This window comes from Delphinus delphis, chromosome 1 (assembly GCF_949987515.2).
Source record: "Delphinus delphis chromosome 1, mDelDel1.2, whole genome shotgun sequence".
Lineage (NCBI taxonomy): Eukaryota > Metazoa > Chordata > Mammalia > Artiodactyla > Delphinidae > Delphinus > Delphinus delphis.
Genome location: NC_082683.1, coordinates 115,531,668 through 115,543,563, shown reverse-complemented (window position 1 = coordinate 115,543,563; position 11,896 = coordinate 115,531,668). Strand labels below are relative to the sequence as shown.

At 55.1% G+C, this 11,896-nt stretch overlaps 1 protein-coding gene across 2 annotated transcripts; it reads right to left on the bottom strand.

Annotated features, from left to right (window-relative positions):
* Positions 1 to 2,476: 2,476 nt before the first annotated feature.
* On the bottom strand, positions 2,477 to 11,331 carry VANGL2 (VANGL planar cell polarity protein 2). Of its 2 annotated transcripts, none has more exons than XM_060008785.1 (7): positions 11,261 to 11,331; positions 10,996 to 11,122; positions 8,483 to 9,090; positions 7,551 to 7,691; positions 6,906 to 7,034; positions 3,559 to 3,790; positions 2,477 to 2,737 (listed from the first exon to the last, which is right to left on the bottom strand). In XM_060008785.1, the coding sequence occupies exons 1-7, from the start codon at positions 11,329 to 11,331 to the stop codon at positions 2,477 to 2,479; spliced, it is 1,569 nt and encodes a 522-aa protein (XP_059864768.1). The 2 variants fall into 2 exon arrangements, with proteins under 2 accessions (XP_059864768.1, XP_059864777.1); XM_060008794.1 differs by having other exon boundaries at positions 11,002 to 11,122.
* Positions 11,332 to 11,896: the final 565 nt, after the last annotated feature.

Below are 11,896 nucleotides of genomic sequence, written 5' to 3'. Positions count from 1 at the left end.
TGGGTGGGCAACACCCCCACGGGGGAAGAAAGAGCAAATCCAGCATGTGTTGGGACAGGCAAAGTGGGGGACACTGCTCAGAGGGACTGAGTCAGCTGCACACCCCACAGCAGTTCACAGCATGAAGACAACTTCCCATATAGGAGAAGCAAACGACAAACACAGCCATACACTTGACAATTCATCCTGACATTTCAAAAAATAATAATAACAATAATCAAAGAACACAAAGATACCACAGTTCTGACGCAAAGGACCAAAACACTACCATTCTCAGTCACAGCCCTTAGTGCTTAGAGAGAGAGTCGGGGGAAAAAAATGTCTTTTTGTTTTAGGAAAAGGGAATGAAAAAAATCACAGTGATTAAAAACATGGCAGGTTCTTAAAATAAACATTCCCCCACCCCTAACCTAGGGCAGCGACTCTGATCCCAAATACTTGCCCTCTCCCCACCCCAACTCCTCCTCAAACCACACCACATCCCACTCCTGCCCACAAAGGCAGTGACCCCAACCACCATCCAGGCCCCATTTTCCAGGATAGTGAGGTATTTAGAAATGTGAGCGAGAAGGGACTCCTCTGAAACCAGGTCTTTGAAGAGAAGGAAAAAATACCTTCCCAGGACCCCCAGGACAGGATGTATCTCACTCAGGCTTATCCCCAAACCCACAGCCCCAGCCCAAGGCTGACCTCCAGGCGCTGCCTAGGTCAGCCCCATAATCCACCCAAGTGCAGACAAGGTAAGCACTGGCCGAAGAACCCTTCTCTAGTAAGTGGTGTGTGGAAAGATGTGCTTTTTCAGAAAGGACAGCAGGAGAAACAATCTCCATCATGCCCAGGGCTGCCACGACACAGAGAAGAAGACTCCCTGGTAAGAGATCAACTGGGATCTTAGCCCAGGGTGCACTCTGCAAGGCAAGAACCAATGGGTTTTCCAGGGGAAAGACGGGCTTCTAAGGGGGCATTGTGAGTTATTCTGAGGACTGGCCCAGGGGACTGCTCCAGCCCAGCCACCAGAATGCTCCCCAACATGGGTGCTGGCTGGAGGTATGTGAGTACTTCTTAGTTCTGCTCCCCTTGGCTAAAACTACATAATTTAAGGGTGTCTGATCTAAAGGCTCAGATTTACAGTGAAAGTAAGTATTAGAAGGCCAGCAAATTTTGCTCAAGAATTCAGATTGGGTGCAAAGACTACGGAAGCTAAATGGGGTGAGGGGCTAAGTACCCATCAAGGGCAGCAATCTCGGTCCCTCACCCCAATACAGAGGGAGACCAGAGCCCAGAAAACCAGGCAGTGAGGGAACAGGGGGGGACCCTGGCCGGCCAAGGAAAAGAGACCCCTGAGGCAAAGAAGTGGACTTAAGGCAGGGGATAAGGAGGGGCTGCTGGCTCCCCCCAAAAAAGAGATGAGGCAACAGGTCTCTGGAGCTGAGAGAAGAGACAGCAAGACTGGGGATGGCTGGTGAAGGAAAGAAAAACATTTGGCTGGGATCACCAGGGTGGGTCAGGGTCTGCAAGCCACTAATTCTGTATAGGAGTCTACGTGGCATCCTTCACTGGGAAGGGGGAGACCCATCCCACCATGGTGGGAACACAGGTGAAGGAAGTTCAGAGGGTAGGGGTCAGCGATGTTCACGGGGCTCCCTCCCGACCTTCCCCCAGGGGCTGCACAGGAAAGACCCCTTGGAAGAAAGGTACTGTCTGTCCCCCAGGGCCCAGGAAAAGTGGTCACAGAGGGTTTCCATCTCAGTTTGCCTGTGGTCACACGTGACCACACAAATCAGAAATGGAAGGTAGACATGTCAGGGTAAAGGATGGGATCTTCCCTTGCTCTGAATATGTGTGGATGGGGGAAGAGAGGCTCAAACAGCTGGAAGCAAATAACCCTGGCAGGGAGGCCCCGGACTCTGGGGCTGTGTAGGAGGATGCAGGAGGATCCTTGCCCAAGAACTCCGGCTTGGGGTGAGCGGGCAGGGGGAGCAGATCCACCTGCCGCCAGGAGGCCACAGGTAGTGCTGCTCAGGAGTTTGGCACCGTGGCTCTCTGGAGTCAGATCGGAGCCCCCCAGAGAAACCCTTTTGGGGGCCGCTGGATAGAACTGCTTATAAGAACCTGGGTTCGAGAGTGGGGCTCAGGTGGGCCCTGTGCCCTTTCAGAAGAGACTGTCACCCGGGGAAAGGAGAGGGAGAGAGGCACTGGTTCCTGCAGGGCCGGGAGTGATACAAAAGTGACGGGGGTGGGAGAAGGAGAGGGAATTTCCCAGGTACTGTTGACAGAAGGATGGTCTCTCCAGGTTCACATAGGGTAAATAAGGAAGAGGGGAGGAGACAGGTGGGGGGGGGGTGGTTAATTCAAGTAGAAAAAAAAAACTAGAGCAAGAGGAAGAAGGTGGCAGGAACATGGCAGGGCCTGAGGGCCACGCCCCCACCACCCTCAGGAGCCCCCCGCGTCTCCCACTCCCCCTGCTGTTGCACAGTCACACCGAGGTCTCAGACTGCAGCCTCATGACAAACTTGTGCGACTTGGGGTCCACAAATTCCTCAGAGAGTTTGAAGAATGGGACCTTCTTGGTGCTGACCACCAGGCTGAAGTCCTGGCGTTTCAAGAGGAAAACGATGCCATCCTTGAGCCCGTTGGTCACCGGCTCCTCGCTCACCAGTGTCCACTGTTTGGCCAGCCAGCGTTCCTTGTGGTACTGGATGGTGGGTCCAGCCGCCAGGTACCGCTCCAGGAAGGCCTGAGGAAGGGAGAAGGGACTTCACAGGAAGTTCTCCCTCCCACCCACCCACCCACCCTCCTTTACCCCTCGGGGGGTACAGCTTCCAAAGACCACCAAGATGTCCCCAGGTTCACTCTCTGCAAGCGATCTCAGAATGTCAGAGCAGGAAAGGGCCTGAGATCATCTGCCTCGGACCCTAGTTTATCAATGAGGGATCGGGAGCACACGGAGGTGATACGGCTCAGTAGGGTCAGGGCTGGGACTCAGCTCTCCTGACCCCTCATCCCTGGCACCTGCTACGACCTGGGCAAGCCCTCCCTCGTCCTTCCTTCTTCTCCCTTCTGCTCATATGGGTAACGTCCAGCAGGGCTGCACCAGCAGAAAGCTAAAGGTGTCACAGTTAAAGTGCAACATGTTTAATCACCTGTTCCCCAAAGATGGCTCAGGGGATGCAAGTCTAGGAAGCTGGCCGTAGAGCTGAAGGGTGGGAATGGCTCAAAAGGAGCACAGTGCAAAGAACATCTTCTGGAGGTGAGAGAGGTAAAGGTGGGAGTTTGGATCTGAAAATTCCGGAACCCCTACAGAGATGAGAAATAGGTCTCAACCATTCCCAAAATGGTCCTGAAACTCCCTGTTCTCCTCACCACCTAAGAACTTTACCCCATGCAGAGATGGAGTGGATGGAGTACGGATGACAGAAGAGACTATACAGAGGTAGAGATGAGAGAGAGAGGGATGGAGGGTACGGAAGGAGGTGAGAGAATAAGGGAGAAGGAAGTGGAAAGGAAGGGGCCAGAACTGGGGAAAGAGGAAGGATGCCGGGGGCAGAATGGGCCTACCTTGGGTGTCATGTCGTGAGTGATGCAGAACTCAAGGTGCTGCAGGATGCTCTCCATGGTGTGGTAAGGCTGCTGCTTGGTGGTGCGAAGATACTTCTGCATGGCACGGGCCATGGATGCGAAGATAGCCTGGGCTGCCTCCCGTGGGTCCATCACCTCCCTGGGGTTCTTCTGCTCCTCTTCCTGCAGCCGCTTAATGTGAGTGAAGGCCTCCTCCACGGCCACCACAAGCCTGGGGAACATGAGGAGTATGGACCAGACGCCAACCTCTCATCTTCCCCCCAGCTTCAGCCCTCCAGCAGCCTGAGCGAGGTCAGGCTTTTGTGCTCTCCCTGAAGCAATACGCACCCAACTGGAGTCAAGAACCAGGCTTTGGGGCTTCCCTGGTGGCGCAGTGGTTGAGAGTCCGCCTGCCGATGCAGGGGACGCGGGTTCGTGCCCCGGTCCGGGAAGGTCCCACATGCCGCGGAGCGGCTGGGCCCGTGAGTCATGGCCGCTGAGCCTGCGCGTCCGGAGCCTGTGCTCCGCAACGGGAGAGGCCACAGCAGTGAGAGGCCCGTGTACCGCAAAAAAAAAAAAAAAAAAGAACCAGGCTTTGGGGGCTGTGTGTGTGCATGTGAACATGCATGTGTGCAGCTGGGTAGATGGGGAGGGTCTTTCCCCCTCTAGGGATAGGAAACAGCTGTAGTGCTCAGTGAGCTCAGCCCAGGGACCCAAGGAGGACAATCTAGTGTCAAACCCAGAGAGACAACTATGGATCAAACCCTAGAAAAAGCCTTCTTAAGACCCGCCAAATCACACTTCAGTGGGTGAAAAATTAATAGCTATAACTACATCAAAATGACAGATGTCTATTCAACCAGGACAGCATGGGCAACATTAACTAACACCTGGGGTGGGCAGAGGTAATGCAAAATATATGCTGCAAATCAAGAAGGAAGAGGTAAGAACAGCAAAGAAAATGGGCAAAGGAGTGAACAAATAATTCGTAAGAGACCTGAAAGACTGAAAAAGAGATGAAGTAGTCACTGGATAGTAATCAGAGAATTAAAATGTTAATAAGATACTACTTATTCATCAAAATGGAAAAAATTAGGAAGATGACCGTCATCCAAATATTGGTCAGGATGGTGGAAGATTTCTCTGAGTACTCTGCAGTGATGAGATGCAACAAACCAGATATACAGACAAGGGTGAATCTCAAAAATATACTGTTAAGGGGGAAGCAGGGAAAAGAAGCCAATTTACATTAAAAGCATAGAGACATACAAAACAATACCAGTATACCAGACATACAAAACAATACCAGTATCCGGAAACCCAGGAACCTGGGGACTTCAAGCAGCTTAGGATGGGATTCTGGGCTAAGTAAACGTGTGGATCTGTGTAAGTCTACCATGTCTCTGTTTATTCTTTTGCTTCCCCCAAGTGTCTCAGTAAAGTTTCTTTTGAAAAGATCCTTTTGACTCAGGATCTGAACCAAGGGAAACAGTTTTCTCCTAGTTACGACCAAGGTAATGGGGAAGGCAAGCGTCCCCTATGGTGGTGGCAGCACAGGAGATCCAAAGACCTTAGTCAGGGCAAAGGTAGAGGAGGAAGGGAACATCTCCGGTTTCCTTCCCACGAGGGCCTTTTCTGAGACAACTGGAGACTTGCTGGAATGTCACAGAAATGGAGCTGCTGACCTTCAGTCCACTACAGCCTCATGTAAGAACAGGGTCAGGGCTACCTTTCTCCCTGGAAGTCTGGAGATCATGTGGGAGGAAGGGCAGAGTTCCATGACCCTCTGCTCCTCCTCCGTGGAAATCCCAACAGACCAAGGTGGGCCCTGGCAAACAGTAAGCACCAAGAAAGAATCTTCAGGCACAACTAGCATTCACATAACAATGTGAACAGGAAAAAAGGAGAAGTGAGGACAGCGTTTAAGAATTTACCAAGATATGGGCACTAGAACCTCATTTTTTTTTCCCCCGGGAAATAAATGGATATTATTTTATTTTATTTATTTAATTTTTAACGTCTTTATTGGAGTATAATTGTTTTACAAGGGTGTGTTATTTTCTGCTTTATAACAAAGTGAATCAGTTATACATATACATATGCTCCCATATCTCTTCCCTCTTGCGTCTCCCTCCCTCCCACCCTCCCTATCCCACCCCTCCAGGCGGTCACAAAGCACTGAGCTGATCTCCCTGTGCTATGTGGCTGCTTCCCACTAGCTATCTATTTTACGTTTGGTAGTGTATATATGTCCGTGCCACTCTCTCACTTTGTCCCAGCTTACCCTTCCTCCTCCCCGTGTCCTCAAGTCCATTCCCTAGTAGGTCTGCGTCTTTATTCCCGTCCTGCCCCTAGGTTCTTCATGACCTTTTTTTTTTTTTTTTTTGGTTTCCATATATATGTGTTAGCATATGGTATTTTTTTGCAGGTAAAAATGTACCATCTGCTGAGCAAGCCTACAAGATCTACTGGAAGGAGAGCTAGTCTAGCCTCAATCTCTGCCATCGCCAGGGAGGCTCACATCCTTTAACAGTCCCTGCTCCACTGTGTAGGCAGAATTCAAATGCCCCGTCCACTTCCATCAGATGCCCATCCCCTGGTTATCCAATAATCTCGGTACTGGGCTTCCCTGGTGGCGCAGTGGTTGAGAGTCCGCCTGCCAATGCAGGGGACACGGGTTCGTGCCCCGGTCCGGGAAGATCCCACATGCCGCGGAGAGGCTGGGCCCGTGAACCATGGCCGCTGGGCCTGCGCATCCGGAGCCTGTGCTCCGCAACGGGAGAGGCCACAACAGTGAGAGGCCCGCATACCGCAAAAAAAAAAAAAAAAAAACCAATAATCTTGGTACGTTTTGCAGATGCAATGAAAGTGCTGAGTCAGCTGACTTTAAAATAAGGAGATTATCCTGACAGGTCTGGTCTCATCACATGAGCCCTTTAAGAGCAGAGTTTTCTCTGGCTGGTGGCAGAAGTCAGAGACAGACCTGGTCTTGCTGGCCCGGAGGAAAAGGTGAACTGCCTATGGGTCCAGGTGACAAGGAACTGATTCTGCCAACAACCAGTGAGCTTGGAAGGGGACTCAGGCTCAAATGACAGTCATCTTGATTTCAGCCCATGAGCCCTGAGTGGAGGGTCCAGCTCACCCGTGCCTGACCCATGGGACTGTGAGACAATCAGTGTGGGGTGTTTGCAGCACCGGGTTCATGGTGATTTATTAAGGCAGCAACAGAAAGCGAATGCACACACCCCACCCATATCATCAGCAGTTACAGAAGCCGATGGTCTTCCTCTCCCCAGCCTATCCACACCCAAGAGCCCCCAGCAACCCCTCCTCCCCCAGGGACCCACCTGGCCCTCCTCTTGCGCACCCTCCGCTCATGCTCGGCCTCCTCGTAGTAGTACTCGTTGTGGCTGTTGTCCCGCCTCCGGGCCGCTGCTGCAATCACAGCCCGGGACTGGCCCGTGGAGTTGTTGGTGCTGTTTTCTGCACAGGAGCAGGAGAGAGAGGGGATGGCCACTTCAGAGCGTGGCCTCCTTTCTCGCTCCAGGAAGTCTGGAGCCAGCAACCTGACGCATCCAGAGGAAGCTGTGTCCACGCCCCAGCAACACCTCCCGTTCCCAACCCTCCTGGCCGCGTCTGGGAGAGGCCCACAGGAAAGCAACAAGGAAGGCACCAGAGGGCAGGAGTCCCGCACATGTTCCGCCCCAGTGCAGGAGGTTCTGGGGCTCAGAGAGCCAGGGCTTAGGACCAGGGCTGATGAGCAGACGCAGAGGAGCCAGATTAAGGGGATGCACCATAGCATAAAGGAACAGCAAGTAGAGTCAGCAGCTAAGACCAGCCACCTGGAGTTAAGGGAAATGACAGAACAGAAGGGGCTGGGACACGGGCTGGGGAAAGGAGAAAGCAAGGGAAGAAGGGGGAAAGAGAAACAGGAGGCAGGAACTTGGGAATCCTGCTTGGGAGGAGACCAGGAGGCCGAGGAGCAGGGCCGCTCACCCTCTCCGAGGGAATACACCTTGAAGCCAGACACTTTCTTGGCCAGGACGGACTTGGGCAGGTTGAGGAGGGCAGGGTTGTAGACAGGGAAGTCATGGTAATACTTCTCCAGGATCCACACTGCCACGCGCTGGATGCTGTGGGGGACACGGCAGGAGGGGGAGGGAGAACGGACAGACAAGGGGCGCAGGGGGAGGGACACATCAGGGCAGGTTGGCAGGGCAGGAGAGGACAGAGGGCAGGGACAAGCTGCTTCCAAGGAGCCTGGCTCAGGGCCTGAGGTCTACTTACCAGGCTCCCAAGCCTTCCCCAGGGCTGGGCCTGCCAGTCCTTCCCTGCCGTGCTGAAGCCCAGGGGAGAAAGGGCATTGGGCCAGGGTCCCCAGCCAAGGATCACTTCCTCCCCTCCATCATTCTCCCCTCAAGATTCCCTGCAGGACCAGGAGGTGCTATTGATGCTCTGGATGGCCAGGGCGGGCATCCTGCCCACAAGTTTAGGGGGGCTGAAGCACTCTCCTCATTATCTTTTCCTCTGGGGGGGAGTCCCTCCTCTGGCCAGCTCATCTCTGTGACCACTGACTGAGTGCCCTCAAGAGGCTGTGCCTCCGAGAAAGAGCTAGAAACATGATTCTAAAAAGCCCCTGTTCATGCCCCAAACCTTTATCCTCTTTGGTCCATCCCTCTCTAAGATCCCCGATCCCTAACTGTCTGTTCATCTATTCACTCCCAACTCCTGACTCCCGCCTTACCTGCTCCAGGACCCTTAGCCTGACAAGCGCTGTTGAAAACCTAGGATGTGCAGAGTACGCAACTCCGTCCCACACAGCCCTCCTAACCCGTCCCTTCCAGCCCCACCATCACACCCTCCTACCCTACGGTCCTCTCAGCCTCCTCCCCAGGCCCGTCTGCCTGCCCCGACGCACCCATACCTGAGATGGCCCACATTGTAGAAGCGGCTGGCCCCGTCGGTGGAGCGCACGACCTTGAGCGTGAACTGAGGCTGGAGCTGGCGCAGCTCCAGGAGGACCACGGCCAGGTAGTGCACGAAGAGCAGGGCATCTACCAGCGACACGGCAAACTGCACCACACCCTGGTAGCTGCGCTCGCGGGCATCCAGGATGCGCACGCCGTAGAAGAGCCAGTAGGAGACGACAAGCAGGAAGACGAGTACCATGAGCAGGGCACGCAGCACGAAGACACGGGGCAGAGAGGCCTTGGGCCGGCGGAAGAACAGGGCCCAGCTGCCCAACAGCAGGATGAGCAGCTTGAAGGCCACGGAGATGAAGAGGCCCTCGCAGGCCGTCCCGCACGGCTCCAGCTCCTCCCGCCACAGCAGTGGGGGCAGCAGCAGGAAAGCCAGCGGCGTGAGGAAAGACAGCAGGGCCAGCGTGGCCCCCGCCGCCACGCCCAGGTGCCGGGAGCAGTCCAGCGGGACGCTGTCCTCCATGTCCTTGGCGATGCGCGTGAGGTCATCATGGGAGATGCTGTGCTCCGAGGTGCCCGTTACTACTGTGGTCGTCTCCCCCCAGTTGTCGTCCTGCATCAGGAGGGGCCGCAGCAATGTGGGGAGAGGAGGAGGAGGCAGGGACACAGGAGAAAAGGTGAGCGGAGAGAAGACAGAGAGCAAAGCAGGGAGAGGAGAAGAGAAGGTAATCAACAAACATGCGGCCATCAAAGTATTTACTGAGCTCCATGGCATGCCCAAGCCTGGCCTCTGCAGAGATGGGGTATCTGAGACCTGGGCCCTGTGGGAGCTTCATGCCATCAGCCAGACAGCAAAAAACTACCCATGTACCCTCAGAGCAGAGGGTACAAGACAGATGCCAGGGAGCCGCTCAGCCAGAGACTGGGATCCGAGGTCAGACTCTCCAGGCAAAGCGGGCAGGCTCGAGCAGGCCACCTGCAAGGCCAGGATAAGCAGGTACCTATCCTCCAAGTACGGAGAGCCACTCAAGGATTCTAGTTAAGGGAGGGACCTGACAAAGGCAGCGTGGTGAAGAGAAGAGGACACCAGGAGGAAGGGTTGGAGAAGGTGAGTGACTAATGAGGGGCATGTGAGATGCAGTGCGGACTCGGGGCCACTCTGGGTCTCTGGTCCGCCTGGCTGGCTCTGTTGGGCCATCTGAATGCCCACCACACAGGGGCTGCCTGTTCCCGGAGGCAAGTGGGTGGATAGGCTGAGGTCCCCTGGTGCCCTTCTGAGTGTGGTCCACTCAAGCTGTTTCTCTGCAGGGGCTGGATGCCATCCCTCAGAGGAGCCCCAAGGCCACCAGTGGTCATCCGTGCCTACACCCTTAACTCGTGGACAGTCTGGGAATATGGAGTCACATTTTGACACCCAGGGGATTCAGGCTACAGGACAGAGACACAGAATGGGGAGTGTAGGAGACTGCCTGGCAGGGTCAGCGACTAGGGGGTGGAAGAATCTCCTCCCCGAGGAAAGGAGAAGAGTCTGACCAGAAGATGAAAAGTGGAGGCGCTGCCTGCTCTCAGCTCAGGGAACCCTAATATGACCCTCAGTCACACTGCCTAGGCACTCCAAGCATCAGGGGCCTGGGGAATCGTCAACAACAGGACCTGATCAGGTCTCAGGGTCATTTCAAGAATTCAGGAGGCCAGGTCTCTGGGAGAAGATGGGATTGGGAAAGAGAGAGAAAGAACATTTCCCTCAGGTAGTGATCTGCTCCCAAGACCCAGGAATCCCCAGTGTCAGTCACAGAGATGTCCTGTGAAGTCTCCAGCCCCCTAAGATGCTCCCAAGAAGAAAGAAAAGGAGGAATGAGACCTGGACAACCTCACAGTCAACTCAAATCCTGCCTCTGCCTTCTGCCCGCACTGGGTTCTGCCCCCTGACCTCCCTGCCAGGTGCACACAGTGGGCCAGAGAGGCTAGACCAGGAGCAACCTGCTCAGCCCTGTCCCAGAGAACTCTCTTGCAGAACCTCCTCCGTCTCTCCAGGCTCACTTCTTTCTCCCTCCCCTTTCTCCATCGACTCCTCCCACCTACCCTAAGACCAGAGGTGCTATTCTAGAGTCCGACACCAGAGAGCGCTGGAGTGCCCATGCCTTTAGGCTCAAGGAGAACTCAAGGCTGCCACACCCCCAGCCCCTCCCACTCCAGATTCCCAACCCCCTAACTGGCGGGCCTGAGCCCAGAGGAGCCAGGCGATTCCCATTACACAGCCCAAGTCACATGGGTCATAAAGACGAAAGAGGCTGCTGCTTCCAAAGGGATCTCTGAATTCTACTGAAATTCTACTGCATTCTACTGAAACAAGGTCCTGGCTTGGGACACTTGGCAGAAGTATGACACAAGATGCCCTCCCTGATCTGGTCTCTGTCGGAAGACACCAGGTTTCCAGGCCCTTCCCCTTTCTCATGGACCTCTAACTTCTCCAAGGATCAGTCTGGAAAACACCTGGCCTAGACCTCATCCCCCTGACGCTCACCCGCTCATCCCCTCTCGTGGACTCATTGTCCAGCAGGGGCTCCCCTGGAGCCTGGATCGTCACCGACTTGTCCCCACGGCTCCCGTCTCGGCTCTTAGAGCGGTGTCGGTCCCGACGGTCCCTGCAGCAGGAGGCCAGGGGAACAGGCACATGAGGTCAAGGGGAGGACCCGGGTTTCTCCACAGCCACCCCCAGTCCATCACCCCTGTGCATGCTTCCACCCCTCCCCCCACCTGCGTCACGCCCCACGCACACCCACCTGTGCTTGCGGGAGCTGCGGGAGTGGCCCGACTTGTAGGAATACCCTGAGTACTGGGACTCGGTGTCCATGGCGTCTGAACGCCGCGCCTTGTAGCGCTCCAGGGCCACAGGCTGGGGCCTTTTGGGGGGCCCCACTGCCACCTCCTTTAGCACCGACTTCTTCAGGCCAAGGGGCACCTTTAGAAAATCAACCGTCACCCTGAGGGACTCTATTTTGCTGGACGGGTGGGCTGGTCTCAGAGAAAATCAAGCGGCCGTCCTGAGGAGAGGAAGCAGCTGATTAGGGGGGAGCCGGAGCTTTCCGTGGGGTCAGAGTGGAGAGGAAGGCCATCCCCAAGAGGCGGCTGCGGGAAGCTCAGGGCAGCCTTGCCACTACCTGAGAATATTGCACCCAGCTTCCTGCTCTGTCCAGTGGGCCCAGTTCCTCCTGCCCTGCCTCCTAGAAAGAGCACCCCCAGACTGTGCCCAGGGCACAGGGGTGGGGGAAGAGGGCCAGCAAAGGCCACCCAGAATGACCCAACACTGGACCCCCTGCTGGGGAGAACCAGGCAATGCTTTCCTATTCTCAGCCAGGAAAACTAAGACTTGGAGAAGGCAGGTTCTGGCCAGGCCAACTGGTTGGACCAGTGGAGAC